We start from the raw sequence: 19,167 nt of genomic DNA on the forward strand, positions 1-19,167 counted from the left end.
GTGAACACTAGGAGGTGCTGTATTACTGGGAGGTAAACACTAGGAGGTGCTGTATTACTAGGAGGTGAACACTAGGAGGTACTGTATTACTGGGAGGTGAACACTAGGAGGTGCTGTATTACTAGGAGGTGAACACTAGGAGGTGCTGTATTACTGGAAGGTGAACACTAGGAGGTGCTGTTTTACTGGAAGATGCTGTATTACTGGGAGGTGAACACTAGGAGGCACTGTATTACTGGGAGGCGCTGTATTACTGGGAGGTGAACACTAGGAGGTGCTGTATTACTAGGAGATGCTGTATTACTGGGAGGTGAACACTAGGAGGTGCTGTTTTACTAGGAGGTGCTGTATTACTGGAAAGTGAATACTAGGAGGCACTGTATTACTGGGAGGCGCTGTATTACTGGGAGGTGAACACTAGGAGGTGCTGTTTTACTAGGATATGCTGTATTACTGGGAGGTGAACACTAGGAGGTGCTGTTTTACTAGGAGGTGCTGTATTACTGGGAGGTGAACACTGGGAGGCGCTGTATTAGATTGAGTCCCCAAACTTTCTCAAAACAACTTATATTTATATATAATTATTTACACTAATGGTGAAGTGAATGTGGTCTGAAAAGCTTTTGAATGTTCCTTTTAGCATATTGATTTAAAGTAATTAAATATAAAAGAAGAGAAATCATTCAAAAAGAAAAAACATCCTTTATTTTTTTGTCAATGGTCAGAGTTTTTTTTTTTTTATACATTTGTGTAATAAATAGTCAGGGAACGATGCAGCGTCGTCATCCTCCCCATATCACACACAGCAAACTGCTTTCATAGAATTTACAAACTGAAAAATAATAAAAAATAAAGCTTGACACAAGCTGAAATCCTGCACGCGCTCTCTGTGGCGCCAATCGAGCCCTCACCTCCAATTTATATTTTATATATATATATATATATACGTACATATGTATATACATACATATGCGTATATACATATATATATATACTAATTTATTTATATATTCACAGTCTTGAGTATTTACACTGAAGGAAAGCAGGCAGAAAAAAGACGTTTCTACAAGAAACAATCTTCGACGGGAGAAGACACGTGTCGGATCTCCCAAAAAAATAAAAATCATCTCGTCATCTCAAATGAGTTCCGCTGGTAAAAAAAGGTGCACCGATACTCGAAACCTCACTGTATCTCAATACAATGTTTGTGATCCTTCGTACAAACGAGGGGAGAGAGAGAGAGAGAGAGAGAGAGAGAGAGAGAGAGAGAGAGAGAGAGAGAGAGAGAGAAATCCACCCTGATGGGAGCATGACAGGAAGGAGGTGAGAGGAAATAAAGTATTAGTGTTTCAGAATACACACACACACACACACACACACACACACACACTCGTGCAGAGAGACACAGCAGGGTAAAAGCTGCTCACGTTGCTCCAATGAACCCAAGGAGAAAAGTTGGCACCGATTTTAAATCACTTCCTGTCCTTGGCATTTCGCAGAGAAGCGTAACGCTACGTCACATCATGACAGGCACGCGGAAGCATAATACGGCTGGAAAGACAATACTATACAAGTGAGACAAGTGACGATTGTGCAGTGTGTGAAGTCAGCATTGACGCGGTCGCAAAAAAAAAAAAAAAAAAAAACGATCAGTATGATGAAGCTCGCATTGTGTGTGTGATTAATACAGTGAGTGTGTGCACGTGTTTTAATACTACATATTAGCGATCAAGCATTCAGCTTAAAAAGGTGTCATTAAAGCAGCTCTGTGGATACAGAATAAACTCAGTCTTCAGAAAATACCAGCTTTTGGATTGCAGCAGGTTCTCGCAATCATCAGCTAGACAAGTGAAATCATGTCAATCATATTCCCCGACACTCCGTGGTCTTCTGAGGTCCCTTAAATTTGGTGTGGTGTTCATCTTCATCTCTCATAAAGAACAATCACACCAGTACGGTATGTTGTGATGGATGTGATCGTATATTCAATTGGATTTAATGCCATTTTATCTGTATGTGATACGGTTAAATACTTAACGCAGACTGAACAAATACGCAGTCTGGTCATCTCTCTCTCTTTTTTCTGTCCTCTCTCCTTTTATGTTTATCTATCTGTGTGCAATTTGTTTACAAAAAAATAAATTGCCCATTCTTAAATTATGAAGACTAGTAATTGCAGTAGACGACCAGCAGGGGGAAACACGCATACAAGAACAATCAAAACTGCATTTTTAAATGGAAAAGACGTTAATGAAGCCGACGGGAAAACACTGTTGCGGACGACGCACGTGCGACGTGCTAAATCAAGTCATAAATAGTGTCTGAATCTGTGTGCATGTAGTGCCCATGTGGATCGTTCTGAGCGTACAGTATAGAATGTCTGTAAAAAGAGAAGAAAAGAAGGATAGGCGAAGATCCGCCTAAAATACAATAACGTGTGCGCAGATGCAAGAAGGGGAAGGTGGAGTAGGGAGGGGGTCGTCCTTCTCTCTCGGTGGAAGAGTGGTAGAAAATTCATGCTGTGGTCTAAAGAGCACCGGTGTGTTAAATTCGTAAACAATCGTTGGATGAATTAAATTGTATAAAAAGCCCTACACACGTAGCTGCTCTCACTGCTGGGTGGAGGGTGTGTGTGTGTGTGTGTGTGTTATCCCCTATACCCTCCCTGTTCCCGAATGCGTTAGTTGAGCGTTCCCCGGCAGTTCTCAGCTCCACACAGACATGGGATCTTCTCGTCCTCGATGGGGAACTTGTAGTCGTAGGTTATCTCCTCGTTCACGTTGATTGGTTGGCGCGAGTAAATTACTATCTTTTTCTGGGACTCCACTGTAATCACCTTGGCGTAGCAGTTTGGCTGTGAGACACACACAAAACACAAAACTTATAGTTGTATGTTTATTCCTCCTTAAACACGATTCACAACATTGAACCAAATTATTTTGATAACTAAAAATATCTCAAGAAAAAAACTACACAAATCAAAACTTTACATATGGAAATTGGGCAGATACCCTGTAGTGCTCAGTAGAGGGCGCTAAACAAATTTTCCACACAAAAATGAGGGGAAAAAAAGCTACAATGGCAAATTTACTCTTTAATGCTGCGATCATTGGTTTGAAAATCATTATTTCACACCATACAAAACCACACAATATCACATCCCCTTAAAATGTTAGGATTATATTTGTACACCTTCCATGTTAAGATCAGCTGCTGTTCTGAACTGTGAAGGGGATCAAAGCCGGTTACCATGGTGACCACAGCCTTAGGATTTGCAGTTCATGGTTAGAAATTTCTATGCAGAATTTTGAATGTGTAAGACAAAACGTTTTTTAAAATACAAAAGAAACCTACAGTGCACGCACACGTGTGTGTGTGTGTGTGTGTGTGTGTGTGCGCACTTTAGACTCACATTGCAGCTATGGTTGATAAAGCGAGCAAAGTTTCCACACTTTGTAGCATCGATGATGGTGTCGTGATCGACGCGGAACATGTAGCTGCTGCCGATGCCTTCCTCCTCGTAACGCTTCTCCCTCATGTCCGCAATCACCTACACACACACACACACACACACACACACACACACACACACACACACTTAGTTACTTTATTCACACTACCTTAACCATAAACTATACACTTAGACCAAATTTTTAATTAAAAATTTTGCATTGTTAGTACAATAAATATAAAAAATATATACATATATAAACTTTTTTTCATTGTACTTTTGTATTAGTTATATAAGGATACATTTATCCTTAATAGTTATATTTGTACTTTAATTTTTTTTTATACTTCATATTTTTATTTATATTCTATTTTTATTTCGATTTAATTCTGATGTGTTTACCTGTCTGATGTTCTGCCCAACGTACTCAATAACCATCTCGTCAGCAGCGATGGGTTCCATAGCAAACAGACCCCAGTCATGGATGTGACTCTTACAGAATCTGATCTTTTTCTTACGGAACTGTGGAGGAAATAAAAATGTTTTATAAATAAAAATAATATGTTTTCAAAGTGTTAATAGTGGTGTGACGTTCCGTCTTTCATCCCAGAGCTCCCTCGAGTGTGTGTGTCATTTAGTCTTGCCAGGGTCCGTAATTGCAGAGAATATTTTTTCCATTGCATCGTATTGCATTGAATCGCATCGTGTTGAATCGAATAAAAATCGGGTCGCACTGCATCTTAACAGGGGGAATCGTACCGTGTCGTGTCAGTAGATGCTTTATCACATGTTTAATGTCTTACCTTGAGCTGGTTGAATTTAAGCAGGTCGCTGTCGCAGCTGAACGAGGACAGCAGGCGGCGCTGTTCGGACCGTCTCTCTGAACCCGCTCGGGTCGAGGCGTGGGGCTGAGCCGGGATCATCCGGCCCTGCACGTTAAAATCAGTACGCCGTTAACTTTCGCTTAAGGCGAAATAATTAAAAATAAATGAATCCAGGCGACTAAGTGAATGTAAGAATCTGAACTCACCTGCATGTCTTTATCAGGCTCGTCTGACTGCAGCCTCGTACTGTTCAGGTATTTAATTTTATCCTTTTTGTCAATTTTGTAATAGCCCTCACTACGAGCACAGCCGGTCACGTGATCACGCATCCCATCGTCCCGGCGCTTTTTCTTGCTCCCAGGAAGACTGACGCTGCTGGTAGGTGCAGGAAGTGCAGTTAAAGAAACAACTCCAGATACAGTGTTTCAGAAAGAGAGCACATAAATATCACAAAATCAAACTGATGGAAAAAAAAGTACAATTACACACAGCTGATGAAGAGAAACGCTTTGGAACGTGTTTAGCAGTAAAGGATATGAGGGTGAGGAACCCAGAGCGTGTCGTTGAGCCAGTCATGGCCGTTATCCTGCTGCAGCATTTTTTCATAGGTGATTTTGAGATAGCGTACGTCCTCCTCGTCGATGCCGTCGTTCCAGATGTCATACAGGATGGTCATCTCTTCGAACTCGGACCGCGGGAGGAAGCTGCGCCGTGGCGGTGACCTTAGGGGCAGGTGCATGGAGGAAAGAAGCTCCTCCCAGCTCCGCCTCTGTCCACGCGTTTTCTGTAGCGGCTCTTCGAAGAGAACGGTGTGCTCCATATCGTGCTCTTCTTCCTTTATTTCCTTCTTTATTTCCACGTGTTTGTGTGCAGCCAGTTCCTCCCTCTCCTTCTGAGCCAGTGCTGTGGAAACATCTGCCCCTCGCAGCACTTCACACTGGTGTAACAGATCCTTCACCGGGAGGTCTGGAGTAAGTGGCATCATTGCCTCAGAAGGTTCCTGGACATCCTCAGGTTCAACAACAGCAGGCTTTCTGGGTCGGCCGGGTTTCTTCTTTGAGGACGCGTAATCGTCGGATACAGAAAGTTGTATGTGTGGAACCTGTGGAGTAGTTGGCACCATAGCGGCATCTAAACAGGGAACAACGGGAATCGGGTATGAGGAACAGGAAGTGGCACTGCCAGGCTCTTTGAACAGCTGCTTTTCAGACGAGGACGTCCTTTGAAGAGAAAGGACGGCAGGGGAGTCTGGGAAAACCGGGGTGAAGGTCAGGTCCCGGCCAGGCGTGTGAGGGATGCCCGCACTGAGCAGCGGGTAAGGGAACGGGCTATTGAGTGACAAGCTGCTTCCTGTGGGTGGGGCTTCACTGGGTGTGTTGGGTGTAGTGGGTATGGTAGGGGTCACAGGTGCTGTTTCACTGCTCTGTGATTTGCTGAGACGGCAGGGAAGGTCTCGGCCCGGTGTGCGGGGAACATCCTCGTCGCTCGAGAGCCGTGGGTGCGGAAGGACAGAATGACCAGGGGGCAGGGGCCGGTGAATGGTGGGCGTCTCTGCCTCTGAAGGGCCAGGGACCTCACGACCTGGAGTTCGAGGCACCTCTTCATCCTCCGCATGGGGTGGAGTTGGAGGCCTTAGGGTCCCCGTGCACTCAATTTGAGGTTCTGTCTTTCTTACCTCCAGATCAATATCCGGCTCTTCTGTTGTAAATGGAAATAAATTTAATACGTTAAAATCAGGCGAATCAAAACACGTGCTTCGCAAATTTTTACCGACACCTCGATTATGGAACCTGAATTTTTACTGACCTTTAATTATTTTAGGAGAAACCTTCCACAGGTTGTCCTGAGTGACAGTGACGGCGCTCGCCGCCTCCTCCACCTCGAGTCGTGCCGCCTCGCTCTCCTCTTCCACCGGAGCGGCGGGAGTGCTGGGAGCCTTCGTCTCCGCCTCCTCCTCCTCCTCAGAGGACAACAGAGGCGAGGACGAGGAAGACGACGATGACGAGGACACAATCTCTTTTTCTTCATCCTCAGTGTCCATGGCTGCATCACTCGCTTTTCTCTCCTCCTCTTCCTCGTCCCCGGACTCATCTGAGCTAGACTCGTAGTCTGAGGAGCCGTCACTTTCAGAGGAGTCGGACTGAGAACCCGATGAGCTCTCGGATCCTGAGTGAGAAGAATAAAGAACATTTGGTTTATACAGTGCCTTTTAATTATATATAAACTAACAAAAAAGGAGTTTGCACCAATTTTATACTCAGTGCTCCCCAAACTACACATTTAAAACGGCCCCCAGTACAAGGCATATTTTTACATTTTAATTTGAAATATATGTTTAACTCATATCATATTATATCTGTAAAGGTTGGCTTTCAAACAAAAATTTCCCTTAGTTATTAATAAAGGGTCGAGGCACAGATGAAAATCCACCACAAAAATCCATACTGATAGTTTTTCCGTCCTGCGGTCCGTAGTCATTAAGAGAGCGGCCTCTAGAGGTGAATCACTGACGCCAAGTGCTGTTTGTTTTTACGTGCAAGACTGCACACTGCATGGAGAGCACTATATTATTTTTACTATTCATAATTTATTAATTATATATATTTAATACTATTTTACATGAAGTGTAATTTTGTTTTAAATACAGTATCCATTTTAATTTAAATTGATTCATCGGTTATTGGCAAGTACAATCCAACCTTGCTAGCGATAAAATCGGTCGACCTCTAGATATTAATAGAAAATAATACTAGTAGTCACTCCAGCCAGCTGTTTTCTGTTACAGACCGACCCTCATTAAAGAAAGGAGATATTATGTGGCCCTCACAGAAAAAAGCTTGGGGACCCCTGATTTATAGGGATCGTACTTCATGAAAAAAAATAAAACAGGGCTGTCAGTAAAACAAATGTTTAGTGATTAAAAGTAATGCTTCAGTGGAGATTTTTTTTTCATGAATAAATGTGCGTTAAGTTTTTAATTTCGCTCTTTATATTTATTTATTTTTTATTTATTTATAAAAATGGTCAAACAAATGCCCGCTGCAGTAACAGTAACAATGAGCTCTTTGTTAACACTCTCGCTCTGTACCTTCATCACACGAGTCAGAAGAACTGCTCTCGCTCTCAGACTCATTCACTGCTTCAGCTTCATCATCAGGATCCTTTTTGACCTCCTGCAAAAGAGCAACAAGAAGATCAGGCACCAAGAAAAACACAGTCACCTATCTAAGAGAGTAATATGCAGTTTGAAATGCAGCTTTTGAGAGTTTTCACAGTAACAATAATCTTTCTTGCTGTAAAAAACGAGTGAAGGTGCAAAACGAATCACCCAACACACTTCACTGTCTGTACAAAGTGTGATTCTTCTTTGTAAAACAAGCATTTTTTTCATATCTTACACATTAATATCTGCAGGGTTTTTTTTTGTTTTTTTTAGAAGGGGGTGAGTACAATGACATCACATCATCATGTAACATCACTACATTACCCAGCAATCAGCTCTCCCTACTGTGCTGAGCGTTTTGATTTCATGATTTCGCTTATTTTGATGGTTAACACGTTGTGATACTCAGAGATTGTTTTTCACGTCTGCGTGTCTTTTCTGATTTCATAAGATAATTGGTTAACTACCATGTGGGGTCACCTGACATCTGATGATTTTATGCGCATATTTTTCATACCGATAGTTTTTCCGGGTTGCGCCATACAGTACGAGAGTAGCCTCTAAAGGCGAAACACTGACGCCACTTATTGTTTATTTGAAGTGTGTTTTTTACTTATTTTTAATTTAACTTCATAATTAAGTTTTGTTACTTTTTGTTTCAGTTTGAATCAGTCTTTTATTTTCCTCAATTTAATCAATATATTCTTTTTTTTTATTTAGCACAATTCAATACTGTTTTTTTATTTTTGTATTTATAATAAAATTATATATATATATGTGTGTGTAGTATTTTACAAGAAGTGTTATATTAATCCAGTATTCACTTTAAAAACAGTTGAATTTGACTGAACTTTGGTCTATTATGCTTTGAAATTAACCGATTCCGACTCACCTTGCTTGAGGATAGTCTCTCAGAGACGTCTACCTCGGCCTCATCTTCTCGCTCAGACACAGACGACTCGTCCCTGCCCGTCTCCTCCTCATCCTCTTCCTCCTCTCCTTCACTGTCGAGCTCCACAGGGCGGGCGTGCCTTCGCTTGGTGGAGGATGCGTCGTCCACCCGGGTGCCGTCTGAGGGGGCGTCGGCTCTTTCCGACTCTAAAAGACACACACTCGGTCAGCACAGCTTTCTATTATTACCTGAAGAATCTTCAGCCTCGATCTACTGTAGCCTCGCACATCGAAGCATTTCTGCTGAACTGGTTTGTGTGTCTCACCTTCATCCTCCAGCTCATCATCTACAGGCATAGACGGCCGAGCTCTTTTACTATCTCCGGTAGAGACGGGGTCTGGAGGCTCTTTCCTCTTCACCTGCAACACACACACACACTTACAGTATGTGTGTGATATATTTCAGCCCAAAGCACCCGAACACTGTCCTTCACATTCGGAGTGTGTTCTCTAGGACTTTTCACTCATTTATTCTTCATATGACAGCATTTGCATGCAGTACAGACACACACTGGACGATCCATACCTTGAAGGACGGAAGGCGAATGCCACCTCGCAGGCCGATCCCCAGCCCCAATCCCTCAAAACCGAGGCCCTCGCCTTTACACCATGCCTCCACCAGAGTGGGTGGCTTCTCTATCCGCTTCACTCTCTCCTTGTCGTCTTCCTTACCCTCACCTGTCTTCACCGGGGTGGACGTCGCCTGAGAAACAAGAACCAACACAAGATATGGATGGATGAATAGATTAGATTGATCAAGTATGATGCTATATTTGGAAAGAGAATGAGAATAACATTTGGAGAGAGAACACAAGTAAATTTTTGGAAATGTATTGTTAGTAAGCCTCTTCATCCAGCTGTAGTTTAGGCTCCAGGGATACACTGGGACCAAAAGAATTGTCTTGTGTTGTTCAATCAATGTATATTTTCTGTATCATGTCTTATTAATGAACTGTTAGATTTTATGAGATAAAGGGGGAAAAAAAAAACCAGTGAAAAATATTGACATCTGCAAGAAAAAACCCATATTAGTCGAACTTTAGTCTTCAGCACCAAGAACTATAGCAGTTTCTCACTGTTAGTAAAGTACCGACTCTAAGTAATAAATATATCACAGAATCTTCTTCTTCTTCTTTCGGCTTCTCCCAGTAGGGGGCGCAACAGCGGCTCATCCGTCTCCAAACCCCTCTGTCCTCTACATCTGACTCTTTCACACCAACTACCTGCATGTCTTCCCTCACCACATCCATAAACCTCCTCCTTGTTCTTCCTTTTTTCCTCCTTCCTGGTGTCTCCATCCTCAGCATTCTCCTACTGATATACCCCATGTCCCTCCTCTGCACATGTCCAAACCATCTCAATCACACCTCCCTCACCTTGTCTCCAAAACGTCCTACATGTGCTGTCCCTCTAATAAACTCATTTCTAATCCTGTCCATCGTCGTCACGCCCAACGAACATCTCAACATCTTCAGCTCTGCTACCTCCAGCTCCACCTCCTGTCTTTTACTCAATGCCACTCAATGCCAATGTCTCTAAACCATAAAACATCTCAGGTCTCACCACAGTCCTATAAACTTTCACTCTTACAGATACTCTTCTATCACAAAATATATCACAGAATAAAAGTGTTTTTTTCTACTCACAAAAGTGCATGCATTTATTTATTTTTTTTTATGGTTAATGCCAGAATGCCCACCTTGGCTGAACGCTCCTTTCTCTCCCACCATTCATCAAAGGCCCTGAAGGCCACCACTTCCACCATCTTGCGGTTGAGGTCTCTCTTCATGATGGCCTTCAGCTCTTTGACAATGACCGTAAGCACTCCGTCCACCGTCGCCTTGTGTGGGTCTTCTTTCTTCGGCTCATAACCAGGTGGTGGCACTGACGGGTTAAACTTGGGCACGCTGGGTAAAGGCCAGGGCTGCCCGTGTCCACCACTGGGGGCGCTCGCCATGGACAAGGGCGGGTAGGGACGACCGAACTGCATGGCACTTGCGTTGGCTGATGCCGTACCCCCTGGGAACTGGGGGTAAGCGTAACCGCCCTGGCACTGCGCCATACGACTCAGCATCTGTGTCTGCATCTGGAATGACATGTGCACATTTCCCCACTGCGGAAAACAGCTAATTAGCTCCATGGGCACCATGCCCATAATGGCTGGTGGGTATGGGTGCATTGGGGGCATCATAGGGTGTGGGGCGGAAAGATGTGGGGGCAAGTGAGCAGGGTGAATTGTGTACGCAGACTGGTGAGGGGGTAGAGGGGGGAAGCCAGGCGGAGGAAGCGGCATGGACTGAGGAGTTATCGGAGACACAGCCGAGTTCACCACGATGGCCTTAGAGCAGTCGCTGGAGAGGGGTGTTCCTGGCATCTCATCATCGGAGATTTCCATATCCTCCCCTGACGACTGGTTACCCTGAAGATGCAGAGAGGCGGAAAGATAAGTAAAATTCTCATGATATACAGACAGACAGATGATATGCAGAAATTTCTTGTTCTACAGTTTTTTTTTTTGTAGTTGGATTTTTTTTCCCCTCGTTAATTTCTTCATTTAGAATAACTTTCCATATCAAATTTCCAGACTTTTTCAATCTCAAATATGCAGACTTCCTTAAAAAAAACTATGATAATCAGAAACAATGATTTAAAATTCCAACTATAACATGCGTCACATTATAATCTCTGATACGCCATTATATCACCAAATTACCGCTGGAAAGGTTGTAGCTACAGTAGCTTATAAAAATTAACACCAAACCCCGTTCGAGGCACAGAATTTTATTAAAACAGTAATTCTAGAACAGCGCAATGTTAATCATCATCTACAGCAACAAAAGGATTGTTCATGTGCAAGAAAACTACACAACAGAAGTAAAATATCCATTAACAAAAACACCTTCGGGCCGTGTCCTCACTAAGAGTCCTCGGTTTTTTCAGTCAACGAAAACATAGCTTTTTGAAGAACGCTCTTGAAAGAGGATACATTTGAAAATCTGGACTGTGTTTGAAAACGGAGGCTTTTTTTTTTTTTTAACGCAATTTAATTAGTTTTCACGACGTTACAAAGAGCCGGGAAGTAAATAGACGTCAGGCACAAATAAAGACGGTCGAATTGTCTCACGTTTTGCGTATTACAGGGACGCGAGCGTTTTCAGACGTTTCAGGACGGACGAGCGATTTTTGAGAAAAAACGACTGAACTCTTGAGTCTGGTTTCTCTCTAGTTTTGTTCCTCATGCCATCTCGGGGAGTTTTACCTCGTCCCTTTCGCCACCGGCTCGCTCATCAGGGACAGACTTACACTAATAAAGAACATCGTATTGATTCTTCATCACCACATTATCTGTGTGAAGCTGCTTTGAGACAACGTCTACTGTTTATAGCACAATACAAATTAATATGAATTGAAATCTAGTCGATTGAAAATGAGAGTGGATGCGGACGCAGTTTTTTTTATTTATATTGTACACAAGCGATAGTGTGGCCGGTGTGAGTGCACCATGAAGATAGCATGCTTTAACAAGAGTTGCTTTAGACCTCGATTTCCATGTCTAATCAGTTCTGATCTGTGTTTGTTGTTGATGTTAGTATTTACACAGAAAAACTGTTCAGTACGTATGGCACCTGAGTGAACACACAGTGTGTAAACTGCTTTGTGTAGTAAGTGGGGAAGAAGAAGAAATGCAGCCACTCCAGCTTTACAGGAAGTGCAGCACCAAACGGCTGAACATTGTCTTCTCTCCTGCAACACCCTGGCAGAGAGGAACCGAAACCACTCTGTTCAACTCATCAAAACCAACAACGTGTTTCCTTCATTCAAATAAGACTCGCTGAGATCCTTCACTTCAGTTACACACGGTTCCATTGCTTTATTTATTCACGTGAACCTCATGTGAGTTTCTGTACCTTCGAACGGCGTTTGACCAAATCTTACAAAAACCGAAGTTTCAGATAATAGCAATAAAATGTTTTAGTATAATATGTGCTTTCTAAAAGACAAATCCTGCTAAAAAAATCTGCTTTTAATCAGAATCTGGCATAATCTTCTGGATTATTGACAGATCTGAGTTTATGACCTGATATTGGATCATGTGCGGGACCGTTTATTTACACAGTGGTGTATGAGCACATGGTTGGGATGTTACCTTCAGTGCTGTGAAGACCTGCACATTTTACAACTTCCTGCACCAACTGCTGTGTTTCCACTGGGTCCTAAACCTCACCATGTATTCATACACATTCACTATCTGCTGTAAATAAAAATGCACTTGTAATGCAGTAATAATTTGATTAAACGCTCTTTATATCCGTACAGATATACAGTGTCACGCCTCCATTATTTTCATGCAGAGATCCATATATACAGAGAACCGAGAGATCGTTAGGTGGCGCTAAGATTGAGGCACAATATGATCGGCTCGTAAACGGCACCTGTGGCAAAACTTCGTTACTGTATCTAATACATTTTTTGTCTTCTTTCTATGATTCATTAGATGAATGTTTTACTAAACTGGATTTCAACTGACACTGACCGTTACCAATCGCATTCTGCACCTCTGAGGACGATTTCATGAACCCTCGACACTCCTCTACCTGCATCTGAGAACTGTTTATCTCCGCTGGCCTCGTTTTTTTGTTGAAGTTAATATTAATACTTAATAAAAATATTGTTGCTCCCTAAAACCGAGACGTGCATCAAAAATCGCCTTTTCAATACGAGTCAAATACTCAAGTTCAAATCAGATACTCGAAGACTTTTACTTGCAATAGAGGACGTTTTGCGTTAAGGGGTCTATACTTTTACTTAAATCTGATTTTCAGCTTCTCTTTACAGGCTCTGGTGCACAACATTCTGACGTTTTAATAGGTGTTTGTTGTTCAGCTCAAAATCTCCCACGCTGACAATGCAATATACGCTTTTTATTTTCGTTTATAAAGCTCAGAGGAGTATGAAGGTACAAAGTTGCAGGAGTCTACGTGTCTATACATATATTCTTCTGCGAGGTTGCTGATATTATAAATAAATCAGATAAATCACTGTACATTCAGCTCAATATTAATTCAGAACTTACCGTATCCACATTGTCCACTGGGGTATGTGGTCCCCCGGTATTGTGCGTGTTTGAAGGCGAGGCGCTCTGTGGGTGGTGCGTAGCGGAGGCGGTTCCTGGGACGGGCTCGTCATCGTCGGAGTCGGGCAGCGGGGTTGGGCTGATATCCTCGAGCCCGGTGCTTGGTGGGCGGGATGTGCGAAGGGTGGCAGAAGAAGAAGGAGGGATGGGGGACAGCTGAGAGGACGAGGACGAGATGGGACTGCCCTCCATGCGCACCTCTCCATCTGAGTCTCCACCTTCGCTCAGGAATGGCAACTTTGTGCGTTTTTCCTTTAGCAGCATCTCGATGCGCGAGTCCAGACTATGGCGCTCTGCCTCTAGAGTGGGTGTGCCCGAGGAAGGCGAGGGACACGAAGTCGGCGTGGCCGGACGCGTTTCTTCGGGCATAGGGGGCGGCTCCGGGTGAAATTCTGGCGTAGTAGGGAGCGGAGCTTGAGGAGGAGGCTGTCTGTAATCCGATTGGTGGAATTGTGGCTCAGCAGGGGGGTAAACAGGGGGCATTGGGGGCTGGTATGGCGAGAACGCAGGCTTAAAATTGGGTGTGACCGGTGGGGGTGGAGCTTCGGGTGGCGGATTCGGCTTCTCCGCATTGTTACGGTAACCCCCGTGGACGTAACGCCTCTCCGGACGCCGGTTGTAAGCATCCTGGAATTTGGTCTCGTGCCGGCGGGAGCGCTGGAAGGTGGGCGTAGCCTGCCTGCCAGAGTAGGCGGAGTCCTGAGAGAAGGGTGTGCCGGAAGGGCGTGGCGTGATGGGCGTGGTCTGGGATTGGGGCGTAGAATCCTGCCTAAGACTTGAATATGCCGTGTCTACGGACTGTGGGGTGCTCATGCTGGTGGAGCCACTTTCAGAGAGGCGACGTAACGGCTCACAGGTTGACTACACACACACACACACACACACACACACACACACAAACATAGCATGTAGTTAGGACAGCACTAAACTGAAATTTGCATATTTGCCTTACATGTTACATTTTAAAAAAGTACATAAATGTGATTGATTTTATTCTGAAGTGCAAAAATGATTGCTTTGGAATCACGTCAATTGAGATCAAGGTAAAAATCTGAGACATTGGATGCAAATGGTGCACCTGGTCTACCTGATTATCCCACAAAACTCACCACTGACCTCCAGATAATGCGATAAAATCATCACAAAATGTAAACAGGAACCACTGGATGCTTGCATGCATAGAGCTTTCTCTACCAAGCAGACAGGGGTAGAACCACCAGGGGGTGCTGCAGTTTATAATTCACAATGTGCACAGCTCCAGCACAGGGCTCTTTTAAAATGCAGATGCAAATAAGAAACGAAATTTTTTTTAAATAAATTTAAAATGCAAAACTGCTTTTTTCTGTCTTCCCATTAAGGTTCGAAAGTTCGATGAGGAGAACTCCTGCACAGTGTCTCGTCATTTCTATCGGCAGAGTACAGATGGCGCTGTGTCCATTTTTGAAGGTGAGAAGTTTATTATCTGCTACACATTTGCTACAGAATCTCGACAGAAACTTAATCATATATATATTAACACATCTGGTTCACGTGTAATTGTGTACAGGTCCTCGAACCCTTTCTCAAAGTCTACCTGAACCCTTATTCTAATTCCCCAGACACGTTGTGTCTCATTCAAAGCACTTAACTTCGCTAATCGTCTCCTTAAATAAAACCAAACGCAGTATTATAACACGGCGTTTACCAGCAGCGCCTCGGCCAGGCAACGTGGTGAAACCTCACACGGCTCCTCGTCTCCCACCGGCACCGTCAGGGGTGTGAAGGTCCCGTTTATCAGCCGCTGGACGTAACGCAGACGGTTCTCACCTGCGCAGGTAAAAACAGAGATCAGAAACACAGGAGTCAGTCAATAACACCACATTTACATTCCAAGTATGAACTTTTAAAAGACTTCGAAATTAATCCAAAAGTATTAAAAAAGAGGGGGAACAGATAAAAAACTAACAAAACAAAACAAAAACCAACAAACAAAAAAAAAACACAAAGACGCTTTAAGTTTTTTCTTTGTAAAGTCTTTTACTTTTAAATACTGTTGAAGGATAAACTGATAAAAACGCTAAAAACTGTCCTGATTTCTACAAGAAATAAAATCTTGCACATTAATATTGCATTCTTGGATAAAGCTGTTAACATTTTACTTTAGGGTCATTATAGCGATCTATGATTATTTTATACTAAATTCGGTTAAATAAAGCAAAGAATATACAGTTCAGAAGTGTCTTAGGTGTTTATTAGCTCAGTAAAATATATGTATTTACACTGTATTTTGTACACATCAAATAAAAGATATAAAATGTTTATATAACTACTATATAAAAAATAAAAGTCCGATATTTGTGTACAAAGTGAACTAACGATTACAATTAGAGACTTCATATTACAGATGTTTATTTCTTTCTTTATTTTTAAACACATACCTTAAACTTTTGCACTCTTCATTATGCATAAATATCATTTAACATTTTCCTAGTTGATAGCATTACAAAAGAAAATGAGCATTTAAGCAAATAACTGACTTTAAAAATTTTTTATTTTTTTTATTAATAACACAAACCGAGCAAAGATGCTGATTGGTCAGAAATGAAACATAAAAAAAAGTTTTATTGACAAAGTGCATCAATGGAAACCTGAATACTTTCAACTGAAACATTTAGAAACATGAAGTTCTTAAAAACACAGTTTCCTCAAAATCGGCCTGCACCTCAAACGATAAAAAAAACAGGTGTGTGTGTGTGTGTGTGTGTGTGTGTGTGTGTGAGACTACTATCTATACGAGTTTTTTCTATTGTACCTACAGCGCACACTTGACAGATGTGGATCAATTGGTCTCTGTCTCTTTAAGGAGAGAGAAGGAGAGAGCTAGAGAGAGGGAGAGACAGAGACAGAGACAGAGAGAGAGAGAGAGAGAGAGAGAGAGAGAGAGAGAGAGAGAGAGAGAGAGAGAGAGAGAGAGAGAGAGAGAGAGAGAGATGTCTAAGGCTATTTCAGTGTCTCTTACACACTCATCAGATTTTTAGCTCCAAAACATCAACACACAAGCGAAGCTCGTGACACATCCGACTATTTCATATATTTAAATTTTATTTGCACTGATAACCGATAACACAGCGATAATAAACCCGTCTGGTTATTTATAACAGATCGACTTATCTTGCAAGATGCAGAGTGAAGAAGCAGAGAGGGAAAGGGAGATGACAACCACGTGCGGCAGCGTTTACACCGGTTACCAAGCAACCGATCGTGTCGTGACGTTCCCAATTATAAAAACTAAACAGCACAACTTCTGATCTCCACCGACAAGCTCTTTCTCACGGCGGATGAAGCTCCATGCTCTTACCTTTAGGGTCGAGCTCTGCGTGGATGATGTTCCCCATCACAGAGGTGTTGTGCAGGTTCTGCACCGCGTCCTTGGCCGCTTTCACAGAGCCGAACACCACTTTCGCGATGCCCAGGTGCTTCTTGTTTTTTGGATTGTAAAGAATTTCCACCTCCTCGATCTCGCCATATTTCTGGCACATGTCGGTGAGGAAACCCTCCCGGATGTTGTCGTTCAGCCTCGCGAAGGTCACTTCCTTCGGAGGCACGCGTCCGATGTAGCAGTCGTCGATCTGTTCGTGAGTAATGAGCAGTAACAAGCACTAATAAGCATTAATGAGCACTAATGAGCACTCACACTCTATGCATATATGCATACTGTATATGCAGAGGGATTAGATCTCCTATGAGTCCCCCTATGAATATTAACCCTATGTTTACTCAATCTTAAAGATTTACTTTATTATAAGCAATAATATAAATATCATGATCATATTATTATTACGTCCTCAGTGTGTGTTTATCTACATTTTCAGAAGTTTCATCTTCCTCCACGTGTGCAGGTAAGCACCTGTATCCCAAACCACCTGTCCCACTCTATTTCCACTCAAACACACTCTCACACACTCACACCCTGTAGCATTCCTACAGCAACTCGCATCCACGCCATCCATGTCTGATTAAACCTTCAGTCTTAAACTGATCACAGGTCTCTGAGTGTGTGTGTGTGTGTGTGTGTGTGTGTGTGTGTGTGTGTGTGCGTGTATGTGCAGATGCATCCCCGTACACACGTCCATGTCCCACCTTGAACTTGGGCACGGGAAGGTCGGTCTCTCTGTACTTGGTCCACAGACGACCGATCCGAGGGTCCCGGACCATGTCCACAGGGGGGATTCCAGGGTTCTGTGGAGGAACAGACAAATGAGATGAGATCAGGAGCTTGCACAGTATACATACACTTCAGAATGATGGTGATGAGTGTGATAATGATGATGATCATGAGGGTGAGGATGATCATGATGTTGACGGTGATGAAGATGAGAATGATCATGATGTTGACGATGAGGGTGAGGACGATCATTATAGCGAAGATGATGTTAATGATGATGAGTAAAGATGAGGATGATCGTGATGGTGAAGATGAACACGATGATGACGATTGTGAGCTTGAAGATGATGAGGGTGATGATTTCGACGATGATGAGGATGAACATGATGGTGAGGATGATGATGATTGTGGCGGTGAAGATGATCAGGGTGATCATGATCTTAAACCCAACCGTCTAAACCCCAATGATGACACTCGGGGTGACCCCAAACAAGCGCTCGTGAGCCTCTATATGTATGTGTGTGTGTGTGTGTGTGTGTGTGTATATCTCACCGGAATGTTGAAATGCTGTCCATCGTATCGGTAGAGTTTGTGAGAACCCTTTCTGAGCGCCGGGTCAATGATCAACTTGTAACTTCTCCAGTGGTGCTCTCTCCGCTTCTCCACCGAGCCGCTGCTCTCCGTACCGCCACCACCACCACCACCGCTACCTCCGCCGTTCGCCAGACCTGCGTGCAAACAGACGTGAATGCAAACACACGTTTCTCCAAACAGCACAATTAAAAAAAGGTTGAACAGCCCCCAAGAGAGAAGGATTTGAGAAGCGTCTCCTGGTTCCACGGTAACCGGTAGGGAGAACAACCCCATATATATATATATACATACACACACACACACACACACGGCGCTCTTACTTGAACTCTGCCTTCTGCCGTGATCTTCATCTCCCCTGCTTCTCTCTCCGGGTCTGGACATTTTCACCGAGTCCTTGTTTTTTATATATATACAACCAAACCGCGTGTTCGCTGGCTGTTACATTACATGGCGTGAAGATCCTGCCTGTTTTTCTGCGAGCCAGCACATATTGTGTATGAGTGTGTGTATGTGTGTGAGTGTGTGTGTGTGTGTGTGTGTGTGTGTGTATATGTGTGTGTGTGTGTGAGAGAGTGTGTGTGTGTGTGAGTGTGTGTGAGAGTGTCTCCAGCCTGGGCTTTCTCTCTGGCTCTCCCACAATACACCACTATACAGCACTATCCTGTTCGTTCGCGGACGCAGATTCGACACCCCGTTTGGTCGCGCGGCTATACTCGGCAGACGAAAGAAATGTAAAAAAAAAAATAAAAACCGGCGTCGCGTTTAAATTCTTCTCGCGAGGCGTGCATGCAGAATTTTAACGCATTGATCATCTCGGTACAAATACGACAACGTTGGCGTGTGATTCGAAAGTGCTTACTTGGTTCGCACATAGCTTTTGTATATATAAATAAATATATAAGATGG

The 19,167-nt window shown here is 43.2% G+C and overlaps 1 protein-coding gene across 1 annotated transcript; it reads right to left on the reverse strand.

The window, feature by feature from the left end:
* Positions 1–682: 682 nt before the first annotated feature.
* On the reverse strand, positions 683–18,721 carry setd1ba (SET domain containing 1B, histone lysine methyltransferase a). The gene is made up of 18 exons (XM_083568274.1): positions 18,582–18,721; positions 18,220–18,395; positions 17,643–17,741; positions 16,861–17,131; positions 15,208–15,329; positions 13,464–14,384; positions 10,089–10,808; positions 8,916–9,092; positions 8,656–8,749; positions 8,331–8,536; positions 7,364–7,448; positions 6,082–6,441; positions 4,813–5,973; positions 4,482–4,657; positions 4,255–4,380; positions 3,854–3,973; positions 3,413–3,550; positions 683–2,854 (listed from the first exon to the last, which is right to left on the reverse strand). The coding sequence occupies exons 1-18, from the start codon at positions 18,640–18,642 to the stop codon at positions 2,681–2,683; spliced, it is 5,187 nt and encodes a 1,728-aa protein (XP_083424400.1). The 5' UTR covers positions 18,643–18,721; the 3' UTR covers positions 683–2,680.
* Between the last annotated feature and the right edge of the window lie 446 nt (positions 18,722–19,167).

Source organism: Silurus aristotelis (genome assembly GCF_946808225.1).
Source record: "Silurus aristotelis genome assembly, chromosome: 18".
NCBI classification, from domain to species: domain Eukaryota; kingdom Metazoa; phylum Chordata; class Actinopteri; order Siluriformes; family Siluridae; genus Silurus; species Silurus aristotelis.